This window comes from Mus caroli, unplaced genomic scaffold, assembly GCF_978045245.1.
Source record: "Mus caroli unplaced genomic scaffold, Mus_caroli_1 scaffold_8, whole genome shotgun sequence".
NCBI lineage: Eukaryota > Metazoa > Chordata > Mammalia > Rodentia > Muridae > Mus > Mus caroli.
In genome coordinates, this window is record NW_028227263.1 from 4,046,042 (window position 1) to 4,061,507 (window position 15,466).

At 47.6% G+C, this 15,466-nt stretch overlaps 1 protein-coding gene across 12 annotated transcripts in view; it reads left to right on the forward strand.

Annotated features, from left to right (window-relative positions):
• Deaf1 (DEAF1 transcription factor) overlaps positions 1-15,466 on the forward strand; it is a 34,293-nt gene that overhangs the window by 15,835 nt on the left and 2,992 nt on the right. For 5 of the 12 annotated variants that reach the window (XM_085841156.1, XM_085841158.1, XM_085841159.1 and 2 more), the window contains 3 exons: positions 2,553-2,800; positions 11,949-12,038; positions 15,124-15,282. In XM_085841156.1, the coding sequence (XP_085697282.1) occupies positions 2,553-2,800; positions 11,949-12,038; positions 15,124-15,267 (482 nt within the window). In that variant the 3' untranslated portion in view covers positions 15,268-15,282. Of the gene's footprint in view, positions 1-2,552; positions 2,801-11,948; positions 12,039-15,123; positions 15,305-15,466 lie in introns of those variants that run through there. The other 7 variants (XM_029479286.1, XM_021168947.2, XM_085841162.1 and 4 more) reach the window with 3 other exon arrangements.

The following is a 15,466-nucleotide window of genomic DNA, read 5'->3' on the forward strand; positions in this document are numbered from 1 at the left end:
AGCCTTCTACCTGTGTTTGCTAATAAAGTTTTATTACACACAATCATTCTGCCCACTCATATACAAGGTTTCTTTTGTTTGTATCAGGCTGCTTCCATAGAGACTGAAATGACCTATTGTTGGTATTGTCAGGTCCACCCCAACAGAAATGTGTGAGTAGACTTATCTCCTTGCCTTGAAGAGCCATGGAATTGGATCAAGTGGTATTTGGTGTGAGGGACTGTGCCAGTATCTGTATTCCCATAGTTGAGAGCCGAGGTGACCCTCTCTGTGTGGGCACCTTGACTTTGGGTTTTCACTTAGTGGCACATCTTGAGCAAATTTCTGTGTCAGTATACTTTTTAAAGGTACATATTATGGATAAAATATTACCTGCATCTTCCTCTGCTGATGGGCATTTGGTTTTATACTTGTCAAGTTTCTCAGCATTGAGAAACCCATGTCAGCCTCCTCTCTGTCTCTGATGTAGCCTAGGTCCCATCCTTTCTGAGAAGGATGCGTTCTCTACTGCTCATTTTGGGACTCAGCTTACAGGAGCCACAGATATTTAATAACATTAAAATATGTTTTTAAAAATAGATTTCATATATTCCAAAGAGTTGTAAATACAATACAAAGAACTCCCCCCCCCCAAAAAAAAAAACTATTTAAGAGTAGTTGCAGGCATTACCCAACATGCTTCAGTATTTTGTCTCCTACATACACACAAAGATGGCATAAAACTCAGGAATTAAGTCAGCATTTACTAGCTACCCAGTGACTGGTAGTCCCCGGTGGCAGGGTGAGCCAGGACTTGCTTCCTGGAATCTGTCCCCTTAACACTTGGCCTTTCACCTGCCTTGTTGGAGGTTACCAACCGGTGTCGTGTAGCAGGCCCCTTACCCTGGTACTATGACTTTGGCTCCTGTGAATGGGTTGTTGTTGTCAGTGATGGTGCAGACCTGTGACACGGGCTGCCTGGGATCCTGTGTCTTCTGAACCCTGTCTCCTTGCTGTGGGTAACCCTGACGACTGAGTGAGGGTAGGGAACTCTCATAGGAGCTCCCTGAGACCGCAAAGTCTACGGTGCCTCTGCCCACTTCCCACTAGGTTGGATATAGGGCTTCCTGTTTTAGTCAATTCTTTTGGCTGCTTTCCTGATTTCTGTTCATACTCCCAGACTTAGAGCCCTGTATGAGGCAGCAGGAGCTGCATAGGTGGCCTCTGTGTTGACTTGCCCCTCACAGCAGGGACTTTCTTTCTGCCTTAACTAGATACTTGAGGTTCATCCCAAGTTTTTCATTAGTCAGTCAGTCAGTCTCTCTCTCTCTCTGTGTGTATGTGTGTGTGTGTGTGTGTATGTGTGTGTACTGGGGTCTCCCTATATAGCTGTGGCTGGAACTTGATATATGGGTTGGCTTTGAGCTCACAGAAATCTCCTTCCTCTGTTGTTTGAGTGCTGGGGTTAAAGACATGTGTGTTTTTACGCTCATGTGTGTGTGTTGAGTGTGGCCTTAGGATATCCTGGTGCACTGTAGCGTGTGCATGTGGAGGGCAGAGAATGACCTGGGGATCAGTCTTCACCATCCACCTTGTCTGACACAGGCCTCTTGTTTGCACTGCCAGTACTAGGCTAGCTGTCATTCAGAGCCTGGGCAGTCTCTCCTATCTCCTCAGTCTCCCCTCGAAGCTCAGAGGCATGCTGGGATTGCAGATGTGCACTATCACATCTAGATCGTACCTGAGTTCCTGGGATTCAAACTCAGGTTTTTATGCTTGAGCTGCAAGTGCTTTGCTCACTGAGCAACCTTACTATACTAGCCCTCATCCCAAGTTTTATATCCCCTCTCCCTTCAGAAGCCACTGGAATATCTGGCCTACATCCTAGAGGTTTCAACTGTTGAGTACTGGCTTTTGTGATGACTGGGTGCCTTGTCCAGTTCACAGGAGAATGGAAAGAGGCTCTGTGCAGTGGAAAGAGCATCCCGCAGAAGCCCTGTCACGTTGGGTGTCTGTGGTGTGTCTATTCCCAGACTTCTCAGTAGACTACAGTAGAAAGTGCTTGCACCCCCACATGCACCTCTCTTCTAGACCCACCTGCAGAGGAGGTTCACAGTGTCTCCTCTAAAATCACAGTGTGTTCTGGTCCCCTCTGTCTATCTTGGTGGCTTTCTTCTCCAGCCGGGAGAATCATGGCTCTCACGTCCATGTTGACTGCAGACCCCAGAAGGACTTTCCAGATAAGCCTTGGCTTTCCTGTGTGTGGTGCTGGCTGAATGTCTCTGTTCTCCTTGCCCTCAGTGTGCTTGTCCTGTGGCTGTCTGCCTCTGTGTTTCATGACCACCCCTTCTCTGGGTGAGTGTCTTGGTTGTTATTACTTTCTCTTGTCTGTCTGTGAGCTTCTACTGTAGGCCTTATGTTAGAAGTGATCAGCCCTCAGGGAAGGCTTTTAGCTAATAGCATGTGGGAATTCGAGCAAGAGTGGGGACATTGTTCATCTCCAGTGCATCTCCTCCCACCCGAGGCTGTAACTAATCACTAATCTCTGGTTTATCCCACATTCTACATTCTAGTCCTGACATCGCTGCCTGCCTTGGCTGTGCCACCGTCCACCCCCACCAAAGCTGTCTCTCCCACTGTGGTCAGTGGGCTAGAGATGTCAGAACATCGGAGCTGGCTGTACCTGGAAGAGATGGTCAACTCCCTACTCAACACAGCTCAGCAGCTGAAGACGCTGTTTGAACAAGCCAAGCAGGCGAGCTCTTGCAGGGAAGCTGCTGTGACCCAGTCGAGAATGCAGGTTGATACAGAGAGGAAAGAGGTAATGTGAGCTCAGACCTGTACCCATCACCCTGCCTTGGCCCTGGGATAGCCTGTGATTCCTGTGCTGGCCTACAAAGATCATTGATCTATTGGCCCTGAGAAGGGAGATCTGGAAAATAATAAAAACGAGGGTAGCAGACACTAATGAAACATTTTGTTTAAGATTAGCATATTTCAGCAGGGAAAACATTTTTATATACACCAACCATTATTTTTGAGTGCATAGTATTCATAGCTGTTTCTACATCCAGGCTATTTTTATATAGTAAAACTTGTTTCCTATTTTAACTCTGTAAAGTGTGACTTGGTGCAGATCAGATACATAAACACAGTTTTCCATCTGCCGCTGCAGTGCCCTGCCTCCTGTGGGCCATGGAGGATACTGTGACCTTGTGACCACCATGTTTTCCTGTAGTGTCTCAACACCAGGGCCCAATGCATCCAAAGATAAATAACTATTAACATTTTCTGTGTGCTTTGGACTTTTTTTTTTTAAAGATTTATTTATTATATGTAAGTACACTGTAGCTGTCTTCAGACACTCCAGAAGAGGGAGTCAGATCTCATTACGGATGGTTGTGAGCCACCATGTGGTTGCTGGGATTTGAACTCTGGACCTTTGGAAGAGCAGTCGGGTGCTCTTACCCACTGAGCCATCTCACCAGCCCGGACTTTTTTTTTTTTAAATGAAAGCAAAATTGAACCACAGTAAAATGCCTATGTCCTATTAGAGGTTTGGCAAACATCACCAGCCCCTGGTGAGGGCAGCTACCCCAGTGGCTCCCAGTGTCATCCCCTGGCATTCCTGCCTCCTATGCTTGTCAGAAGTCAGTGGCGAGCTGTGGAGCTCCGCAGCAGTGCAGAGGCCCGGCAGTGTCCCCTTCCTGTCACCACAACACTGTGGATCTTGAGGTCCGTTTTCCTTCAATCACCCCACCAGCAGTTGTGGAGACGACCTTCCTTTCCCCATCAGCGATCTGCTGAGAAGCAGGTGATGGCTGGATTCGGGTCTGCTTTCACACTTGATCTAGATCTCTTAGAAATATGTGGGAGTCCCAGGTAGTTGAGGATTTTCTGTTTCTCTTGTGGCAGTTGTCCTCATTCTAGTGTGGCTCTGAAAACCGTTTTCTGTGGGACTTTAGTTATATTTGTTATTTTATGTGGGTCTGTTTGTTTGTTTGTTTTGTTTTTGAGACAGAGTCCCTCTGTATAGTCCTGGCTGCCTTGGAACTCACAGACCCACTGCCTCTGCCTGCTGCTCAGTGTTCAATGCTGAGAATAAAGTATACACCACCACATCCACCCGGGGTTTATGTAGCCCAGGCTAGCCTTCAGCTTGCCAGGTAAATGAGGCTGGCCTTAAACTTGGGATTCTCCTCCCTCTAACCTCCAGGTACTGGGGTTATAGGAAAGCCACCAGGCCATCAAGTACTGGGGTTATAGGAAAGCCACCAGGCCATCAAGTACTGGGGTTATAGGAAAGCCACCAGGCCATCAAGTACTGGGGTTATAGGAAAGCCACCAGGCCATCAAGTACTGGGGTTATAGGAAAGCCACCAGGCCATCAAGTACTGGGGTTATAGGAAAGCCACCAGGCCATCAAGTACTGGGGTTATAGGAAAGCCACCAGGCCATCAAGTACTGGGGTTATAGGAAAGCCACCAGGCCTGGTTTGGTTTTGAGGCAGGATCTTCCTATTTAGCTCTGACTGGCCATCTCATGATCCTCCTGCCTCAGTCTACTCGGTGTTAGTTTTCAGGACTGTGTCACCTTATCCTGCTGCAGTTCATTAGGGTTCATTTTGTGTTGTAGTGTGTGCTCTGTTTTGGTGAAATTGCTATGTACTTGATAATGGCCTACTTCCTCCAGTTATTTCAGTATTTTGCCACATTATTAGTCATAATAACTTGACACTATTTAACTCTTCTTCAGGCTTTCCTTCAGTCTGAAGAGTTCCACGGGCACTACATACATTTGGTGGTCATATATACATGCAAGTAAAACAGTCATACACAAAGAATTATAGAATTTTAAAAATATATAACAAGCTGGGTGTAGTGGAGTACACCTTTAATCCTAGCACTTGGAAGGCAGAAACAGGTGGAGCTCTGTGAGTTCCAATCCAGTCTAGTCTACATAGTGACTAGGCCAGAGCTATATAGTGAGACCTATCTCAAACAAACAATAAATAAATAACAATATATTAGCAAATAGAACCCACTAACTGTCAGTTGGGCACAGTGGCTGGTCTTGTACTGAATCTGGTGATGCTAGGAACAGGCCTTGACTGCTGTGCGACCAGAGTCACGTGGCTGGTGGGAACAGACCAGAGGGAAGTGAAGAACCTGTCACCATCTGGCTCCTGGGTGCACAGCCCAGCTACATAATGATGGCTTTGATAAATGTGCTAGACATAGCAGTTAGTCCCTGATCTCTGGTGCACTGGAGGGTTCTAAACTAGAACTCAAATCTTTTGAGGACTGGCCCTACTGGCACCTCATTAGAATCCCATAGGAAGGCTCTGTTCGTGGGTCCCTGAATGTACAAAGTAGGAGGGGGAAGGCATCGTGGTGAATAGCTCAGGTGTCTTCTTTTTACGTGTAGAAAAAGTGTGGATTTTCTTGAGATTGGCTGAAACATGAACATCTAAACATACCAACAGGAACCTAAACGCTAACTGGCATTACTGAGTTTGCATCCTCTGAGCCCGTACTCTCTGAGAAAATAATCCCTTGCCATCACAGGTTGATTTGCAAGCAGTCCTGCTTGATCACAGGATAGGAAGTGGCAAACAATGCTTGTGTTGGAGTGGAAAGACCATACTGGGACCCTTTCTACTTGGGGTGTGTACGAGGGCCATCTGAGAAGCCTCATTGAGGGGCTTTCAGGAGGTAGTGCAGGAGTTAATTTAACACGGCTGGAGGGGTCCTGAGTCTGCCAACTTTCACATTTTATTTGGAATTTTCAAATTTAGCCTAGCTGAAGCAATTTTTTACAGGATTTTCTGTGTATATATGCTACTTTTAACAATGAGAGTGTGTGTGTGTGAGAGAGAGAGAGATTACATGTGCAGAGACTAAATAAACAGGGCAGAAAAGCAAATGCCCTTGCCTGTCAAGGACACTGCATCCAACAGAAACCAAGCTGGCTAAGCAGCCGCAGGGTCTTCTATTAACCACTGCATCCAAGAGCCCTTGCCCACTTGCTGAGCAGTTCAAAGGCACAGGCACAGGAGGGTTCATCTGCTCAGACTCTGACAAGGAAGAGCTGGTCTTGCCTTCTCCAGAATGAACTTACATTCCCTTGAGTAAGACAGCCCCAGAGCAGGAGTGTGGCCCTCCACTGTTGTCTTCCTGACTGCTGACCAGAGATGCCGCTGCTCATCCCTGAGTCCCCAAGAAACTGCTTAAGGGAACCTGTCTATACAACAGTGGGACACCTAGGAAATGCTGACTTCATAGACTCAAGAAGGAGCTGTCCCTAGGGGCTGGGTAGAAAGACAGTTATTTCATAGGTGTTAATTCATTCACAGGAACACACCCAATCGGGATAAAAAGGCACAGGCAAAAGGTTAGGCATGGTGATGGTGCACACACTTCTGATTCCAACAGGGAATGAGTTCATGCAAGCCTGGACTGCATAGCAAGTTCAAACCAGACAGGCTACCATAGAGTAAGTACTTGGCTCTCTCCCCACAGCCAGCATGGCCCTTCCCAAGGTTTCAGTTTGGTGTTTATTAGGCAGCTGGGCAGGAAATCCGTGGTGGTTTCACTTGCTCTTAGCCCCCAGTTAAATACTATTAACCCAGCCCTTTGGCCTGTGCCTGCTGGCAGACCTGTGCGATGAGTCTGGATTTAATGCTTTTGTCTTCTTCAATTGTCTGTCTAGCAGACACTCACACCTATTCCATTTTTCTCGTTGAGACCCAGCTTCTCATATCATTCTCTACCAGTGTTCTGAGGGAGGATGCACAAGGCTCCCTTTTCATAGCTAGTACCTGAAGTGATGACCCATTGTAGGACCAACACCTAGGCACACGGCACGACATGCAGCACAGAACATGCAACACTGGTCCATTCATCCATCTCCCAGAGCCTCTAGCCTGGCCCACATAGTGTACGTTTACATTTCAGCCAGCATGCAGCACACACAGAGCACACAATACAGAGCACACAGTGCGAGACACACAGCGCACAGCAGACACATAGCATGCACACAGCACAGAGCACACAGTGCACAACATACAGCATGCAGTATACGGCATGCTGCATGCAGCACAGAGCACGCAACACATAGCACACAGCTGTCATACTTTTTTTTTAACAGCTTAGATTTTTTTTAAAGATTTATTTATTTTATTATATATACATACACTGCTGCTGTCTTCAGACACACCAGAAGAGGACCTCAGATCTCATTACAGATGGTTGTGAATCACCATGTAGTTGCTGGGAATTGAACTCAGGACCTCTGGAAGAGTAGTCAGTGTTCTTAACCACTGAGCCATCTCTCTAGCACATGTTTTTGTTTTTGTTTTGTTTAATTGGTGTTCTGTGTGTCTGTCTGTGTGAAGGTGTCAGATCCCTTGGAACTGGAGTTATAGACAGTTGTGTTGCCATGTGGGTGCTGAGAATTGAATTCTGGCCCTGTAGTAGAGCAGCCAGTGCTCTTACCCGGTGAGCCAGCTCTCTAGCCCCCAGGCTTCAGGTGTGTATGTAGGCCAGGTTCTGGCAGCTTTTTCCAGCATCCGGATACCAGCCAGCCACTGCTTCCCTCTCATCCTCTGTGTAACCTGTGGAGGCCACGCCTGCAAAAGTAGAGCTGCTGCCTTAAAGGGTCAGGCCATGGTGCTGGACAAAGGGCCTTTGGAATTCTGCCTGGATGGGTCTGAAAAGAAGAATGTCCTCTACCCCAGTCCGCCCTCATGCTGCACTTCTGAAGTAGGTGTTCAGGGAGGAGATGGGTATCCCTCCCTTCCATGTCCTCTGAGGACCCTTGGGAATGCTCCTGGGAGTCACCATTCTACCTGCAGCTTGTCCATCAGCAACACTTAGACTAGACACCATTCTGGACAGCCATCCCAGTGCTGCTACTTTCTGACCCAGAGATAGGGACGGCAGAGTAGCCTGTAATGCGCAGCCATGACCAAGCACACGATGGCTGGCCCTCACTGTCTCGTTCCATTTCACTCCCACTTGGGGACATTGGAGCTCTTACACAGGGGCGCACACACATTTCTTTCTTGGTTGCTGTGTAGCCCAGGTTGGTCTAGAACTTACAATCCTGCTGCATCTGCCTCCCAGGTTCTGGGACTATATGTCTATATATACTGAATTCCAAGGCACCTCATATGCGTTTTGTTTTTGTTTTGTTTTGTTTTAAGATTTGTTTGTTTGTTTATTTATTATATGTAAGTACACTGTAGCTGTCTTCAGAAGATCTCGTTACAGATGGTTGTGAGCCACCATGTGGTTGCTGGGATTTGAACTCTGGACCTTTGGAAGAGCAGTCAGGTGCTCTTACCCACTGAGCCATCTCACCAGCCCTGGTTTTGGTTTTTGAGACAGGATTTCTCTGTGTAACCCTGGCTGTCTTGGAACTTGCTTTGTACACCAGGCTGGACTCAACTCAGAGATCCAGGTGCCTCTGCCTCCCTAGTGCTAGGATTAAAGGTTTGTGTCACTGCCGCTTGGCTATCCTTTTATGCTTTTAATAGACTAGAAAAACAAGGCTGTAGCAGGAGCTACATGTCTGTCTTCTATCTATTTCCCCTGCAGCATCACCAGTAAGCACACACACAGAAGGAACGTCCATCTTAGACGGGCTGAAGGTGGATTATAAACTGCTGGTGAGAGGCGGGTTGGGATCTGTAGTAAGGTCTTTGCTTCCCTTGCCCTAGAAACAGAAGAGGCCAGATGGAGTAGACCTGCTGGGGTTCTGTGAACATGTATCTGAGAGGACACAGCAGAAGCAGGGCTGCCTGAAGAGCTGAGGGCACATGAAAGTCTCAAAGACTCTGATTGGAGGAAAGTGGCTTCATTTTCTCCAGGCCATCATCTGGCATAGTATTCAGTCATATGATCTCTGGGTCAAGGTGTGAGACTCAAAGATCCTTACTTCATAATAAAAGGACAGGAGACCTAGGATAGCAAGACTGAGACAAGCAGAGTCAGGCCTCAGCCTAGACAAAAGGCAAAAATAGCTGCTGTGCAGATGCAAAATGCAAAATGGTGTTTCTTCTAGTCCCTGATGCATTTCTCTGACATGGAACTTCTTACTGGCTGGGTCCTTCAGGGAGGTACACACCTAGTGTATGTGTAGTGTATGTGGCTCCCTCTCTGAATTCAGGATACAGGCCTTATCTAATACGGGCCCTGTGGCTCAATAGTCCCTCCTTTTTGATCCCTGGACTCAGTCACATAACAGACTCCCTGTGACCTTTCAACCCCAGGATGAACTGAGAGTACCTAAATAATCAGCTGGCAGCCAGGGAAGCCGGCCCTGTGCCTCCCCATCCTCTGCTGTTCTCTCATGAGCTCAAGGTGCGCCTCACACTGAAAATAGAGCCCAATTATTCACTTCTTAAAGGTGTTGAAGAGGCCGGTGAGGTGGTCCAGGATGTGAAGGCACTTGCTGCCAGGCCTGGTGACCTGAGTTTGACCCTAACATGCTGGACTCCTGCAAGTTCTCTGACCTGCACATGTGTACCATGTCATGTATGTTCAAACACCCACGCATAAATAAATGTAATAAAAAATGTGAAAGCCTTCAAAGAAGTCGGGAGCAAAGAGACAGATGGATTCCTGAGTTCAAGACCAGCCTGGTATACAAACTGAGTTCCAGGCTAGCTACAACTAGTTATCTAGGGACAAGGCATTAGCAGGTCCCAAGTTCAAGTGGGACTTAAAGAACGTTTACAGACTGGTGACAAATAGATTATTGAGTGATTGGGGATTAGTGAGCACTGTATTGGGTAATCGTCATCTTCTTGTGATTCTTCTGTGAGACATTGCTCGTTACCTGTGACATTCCGTTTGTATAATTTAGAAATGAGTGACGTAGTTGGTCCTTGTTCATATTCCTGCCATGCTTTAAGTTGACATTGAAGCCAGCCTGTGTGCTGTGCTAATGGACAGTTTATTGGCCCTCCCTCTGGGGCACAGGGTCTGTGTACCCATTCCTTCTGAGGCAGAGGCTGCTGGGCATAGTTCTCTAGAGGCTCCAGGCTCACACCTTGAGACCACATGCCCCGGAGGAAGTTCTGTGGCCTCTTTACCTGAGACCACACTGGCGATCCTCTTCTGTTGAGGCTCATCCATGGAGAGCCACTCTGTGGTTCCGAAACTCTGTAGGTTTCTAGGAAGCTCGGGAGACCTTTTTGAAGTCACTTTGGTAGCACAGACAGCTGTCACTGGTGTCCCTCTGTTGGTGTGGTAGAATGTTGTCTCTGAAAAAAGAGGCTAATCTTGGGGCCCTCTTCCATTTTTTCAGAAAAGCTGCAGCGTTAGTACAGAGAGTCCCTGTGACAATCACAGGCTGTCCTCCGGGAGTGTGTCAGTCACAGCTCTCTTGTCCCGCCTCTGAACACAAATGCCAGCTCCACAGTGGGTTTCATTATTGCTGCCATTTTTGTGCTCAGGGCTGTCTGGGACACATATGCTACCCCAGCATAAGAAGGGGAGGGGTATTTCCCCCAGTACATACGCCAGGCTGCTCCCCTCTTCTCTGCAGCTCTGAAGTCAGGCAGGTCATCTGTTGGACATGCTCAGACTGGCTCTTCTCACAGTGGAACTGACAAAAAGCTTCAACAGGAAGAACACATCCTGTGTTTAGTGGCAATCCTTGCAGCCTGGACTAGGATGCCTGCCATTGTCTGCTGTCTCTCCTTCTATAGACCTGACCACTAAGCAAGTTCACCTGGGAGCTCTCCTGGACAGGAGTCAGGAGTTAACCAACCAGTTTGTCTCCTGCCCTATTGATCTGACTGGTCACATATTTCTAGCAGGGTGAACACACTGATGATCTGTTATAGCCAGTACTGTCTTCCTAGGTCCTGTATGTCTGCACCCCCACTCCTCCCATAGTGCCTTCTCCGACTCTGGCCTACCAATTCTGTCTACATGATTATGGACTTTTTTACAGTATTTTGTTATTTAAAGTGGAGGCAGAGTCTGGAGGCTTGGTACAGTGCTGGAGGCCAGGCAGCTAATTCAGTGCCCAGGATCCATCTGCAGTTAATGTTTTCTAAAGGGAATGAGGTAGCTGATGTTTCACAAATAGGAAGATGGTGGTCACGGTGGAGACCACAGAAGAAAGCTAAAACTCAGAACAAGAGCCTTCAAGTAGCTATTGTGTTTCCAGCATACCTGCAAAACAGTGATCAAAGAGGACCGAGTAGCCTTGTGAACCCACCAGTCACATCGGTATATTGTATATAGACAATATATATTGTATATATTGGTCACAGCAGGATCCTGCCCAGTGCCTACCAGGCTGGGTCCCTTTGGCCTGAGTGACCCAGTACCCTAACAGATGCCCTTCCCAACTCTGTAACCCAGTCTCAGGGTTTCTGGTTCTCTCCATCCTGGAAAGTGTTTGTTAACAGAGAGCTCACAGTTACCAAATGCCACACATAATTTGTTATTTCACGAAAATAAGTCACTGAGAGGTTGTGTTCAGCACTCCAGTTTAACTATCTTCCACTAATGTGGCTTAAAGAAAAGGTACACAAAACATTGGACAGTGCTCTTTCAATGAAGTGACTCTGAAGAGCGGCCTGCGGGACACCTTGAGGATGCTAAGACCACTGGGGATATTAGACCCAGATTCCATAGCAGAGCTGACACACTAAAAGCAACTCAGAGTCCGCAGTGCTGGTCCCCCGCGTGTCTGCGGGCTGGGACCTTGAGCACTCAGAAGGTGTGCTGAAAAGTTGAGAACTTCTCCCAAGTTGGACTTTCTATACGCTAATACTCTGTTTCATTGTACAGAGTAAACTCCGGTAAAGAGAAGCCAGTTCTGTACAACTGGTCAACCCTGGGACGGACACAGTCCACAGCTGTACTCAGTGTTTCTGTTGGTCATGGGTGGCTGCCATGGAGCCTGGTGCCTGCTGTGACGCTGACACTTGTTTGTCCTTCTTGCAGCAGTCATGTGTCAACTGCGGCCGGGAGGCCATGAGTGAGTGTACCGGCTGCCACAAGGTTAACTACTGCTCTACGTTCTGCCAGCGCAAGGTAGCGTGCCTGCTCACATGCCTGCATCACCTCAGCCTTTCCCACTCTAGTGTCCTGCATAGGTGCCTAGGCAGGTGGACTCACTCCAAGCACCTGCGGGCCGGAACGCTGCCGTCAGGGCTGGGGTCTGGGAGTGCTCAGAGCAGTGGCTGCTTAGAGCTGCCTGCTGGATCCTCTGCTGGGTTTGGGTTCTTCCTTCCCATTTCTGCAGGCTCCCAGCTGGATCTGTGAGATGAAAGCACGTGAGCATCTATGTGCCCATGTAAGGCCTGCATTGGGCAAAGTCCACTGGCAAGGAGTCCATGTTCTGAGGGCCTCTCACAGCAGGCCTCACAGAACATTGCAAAAATGGTCATCCAGTGTCATTGTTTCTATTAATCATTGGCTCTTAGAGCAGCAAAGAGAGCTTTTTCCTTTTCTTCTTTTTTTTTTTTTAAACTTTGTTTTGTTTGGGTTTGGTTTTTTTTTTTTTTTTTTTTTTTTTTTTTGAGACAAGGTTTCTCTACACAACCCTGGCTGTCCTGGAATTTACTTTGTAGACCAGGCTGGCCTCAAACTCAGAGATCTACCTACCTCTGCCTCCTGAGTGGTGGCATTAAAGGCCCTTTTCGTCTTTGAGACAGGGTTTCATACATATCCGGCTGCTGTAGAACTCCATGTATAGTCAAGAATAACCATAAATCAGACAGGCGCTCTGCCACCTGAGCCACAGCTCCAGTCCCAGCCTCCCCCCCCCCTTTTTTTTTTTTGAAACGGGGTTTTATGTAGCCTGGGCTGCCCTTGAACCTTCTGTTGGCTCCTTTTTTCTGGTGCTTGGATTTGAGGTTTGCTACCACCCCTAGCATTAAAGAGAGTTGTTTGCATGTCTAACCTTTTGATGTTGTGACATGACATTGTCATCTACAAAGTGCACACTCAGGAACTAAATAATCAAGTATTGGGGAGGGCAAAACAAATCTCATGACGTTTTTAATAAGTTTATGGTGTTGGGCTGCATCTGTGCTGTCCTAGGGCACTACTACGCTGTCAGTTGAACACTTAGACCATCATATGCCTAACACTTTTACCCTTCCCAAGAGCACTTTGGAACAGTGAGGAACCTCATCATTTGTATTTTTTCCAAAGTCTTCAGCCTATGGTTATCCTAGGCAGTACCATGAAGCTGGATCTGGGTTGTGGCAACTGCTGTGGCCTCCCAACACTCTCCATGGAGTCGTTTCTGTTCCTTGTGCCCTATTAAATTGATTGCTTCTTTTGTGCCTACTCCAAGTTTTATAGATGTAGGAGCCTAAGAGTTCCTTTGTACAGCTAGCTTAATAGCCACCGCAGGTTCAAGCCGTATCTGCTGACAGAACCTCCCTCAAGACCTGCGGCCTGGTGGCTTGCTGAAACCTGGCCAGCGAACAGAAGTGTGGCTATAGGATACAGGCACGAAGAGCAGCTCATGAAGTAGACATGTGCCCCAGCCTGAGGTCTGCAGGTCTCAGAGAGCTTCACGTGTCACAAGGAAAGTGCCACGTTCCACCCTGATGGAACCTGGCAGTCCTGTCTGCCCTGGCGAATCCTCGGAAGCCATCACCTCCAGGGCTTAGGGGGTGCCATGGCCTGTGTCCTCTGGACATCTCTAGAGCTGTGCTTGCCCTCCAAGAGGCCAGAGATTTGGGGAGCAAAGTCAGAAGTTTGGCTTCTCTTTTTCTGGGGGAGGGTGAATTTTTTTTGAAGGGGGACAGGGTTTCTCTGTGTAGCCTGGCTGTCCTGGAACTCACTTTGTAGATCAGGCTGGCCTCAAACTCACAGAGACTCACATGTCTCTGCCTCCTGATTGCTAGGATTAAAGGCATGGGCTACCACGCCTGACTAGAAGTTTGTCTCCTGAACTCCACTAACAAACTTTTGCACTGAGAATGTTCAGCCAAGTTGTTCTACTGGTACTTGGGGATGCTGGGTATGGGTCAGGGCCACTGGTGGTGAGATTATAGAGCACGGGCAACCCAGGCCTCTCATTCTCAGTCTGCAGCTTCCCAAAGTGCAGGCACCGCTGGCAGTAGTGACCTTGGCACAGTACAGACTTCTGATCACCGTTCCTGTTCAGGAGCTTTGCTTCTAGGAATAATCTTGGTGAGAGATTCCACTTCTTGGAGCCACTATGCTAAGTCAGCCATCCACCAATGTCCTATGTCAGTAAAGACAAACACGCCGGCTTTTGTTTTTGTTTTTGTTTTTGTTTTTGTTTTGATTGAAGGGATAGCATTTCTCCGTGTAGCCCTGGCTGCTCTGGGACTCATTCTGTAGACTAGGCTAACTTCAAACTCAAAGATCCTCCGCCTCTGCCTCCCAAGTGCTGGGATAAAGGCACAGGCTATTTCTTCATTTGAATTGCTATATAATGAATGTAGGGGCCTGGAGAGATGGCTCAGTGGTTAAGAACACTGCTGTTCTTGCAAAAGACCTGGGTTCAGTTCCCAGCACCCACATGCTGACATTCAACTGTCCTAACTCTAGTCCTAGGGGATCTGACGCCCTGTTCTGCCCTCCATGAGCAATAGGCACAGACACGGTACACAGACATTCATGCAGGCAAAACACCCACACACATAAGTAAAAAGAATAAATCTTTTTTAAAAAGTGAATGTCACTATCCAAAATTTTGATGTTGGCTTCAAAGGGAACAACAGTAGCTGGGATCTGAAGGAGCAGAAGCCAGAGGCCACTTTAAACAAATATAATTTGTGAACGGACTTCCTCACCCGTTGTCGGCTTAGAGGGGTACAGTAATGCAGTGCATTTTGAAACATCCCTCAGAAGAAGCCCTGAAGCTCCAGCCACTCGAATTTTTCTCCAGGCCCTGGTGGGGATAATCAACTTTCCTTACGTCTGTTTGCTCGTTCTAGAGATTTCATATTGAAGAACCCACCCACACATGGCTTAGTGCAGCTCCTTTGGCCCATGGTTTGTTCTTTCCTTGTTGTACATGGGTTTGAACTTAGGCCGAGCAAGTACTCTACCAGTGAGCTGTACCCAGCCCTGGTTTGTCTGTTTTGCTTTTAATTACATTATTTATTTATGCATTTACTTTCTTGTTTAGCATGCCAGTGGGAGCACACGTGCCAAGGTCCACACATGGATGTCAGATGACAACCTGAGGGAGGTGGTGCTCCCTCTCCACCTGTGGGTCCTGGAGATTGAATTCAGATCATCAGGCTGGACAGCAAGTGACCTTTTCTACTAAGTGATCTCCATGCCCCCTCCCCCTTTGCTTTTTGATACAGGGTTTACTATGTATCCCAGGCTGGCCTTTTTTTTTTTTTAATGTGAATACATTTACACACCAAAAGAGGGCATCAGATCCCATTACAGATGGTTGTGAACCACCATGTGGTTGCTGGGAATTGAACTCAGGACCTCTAGAAGAGCAGTCAGTGCTCTCA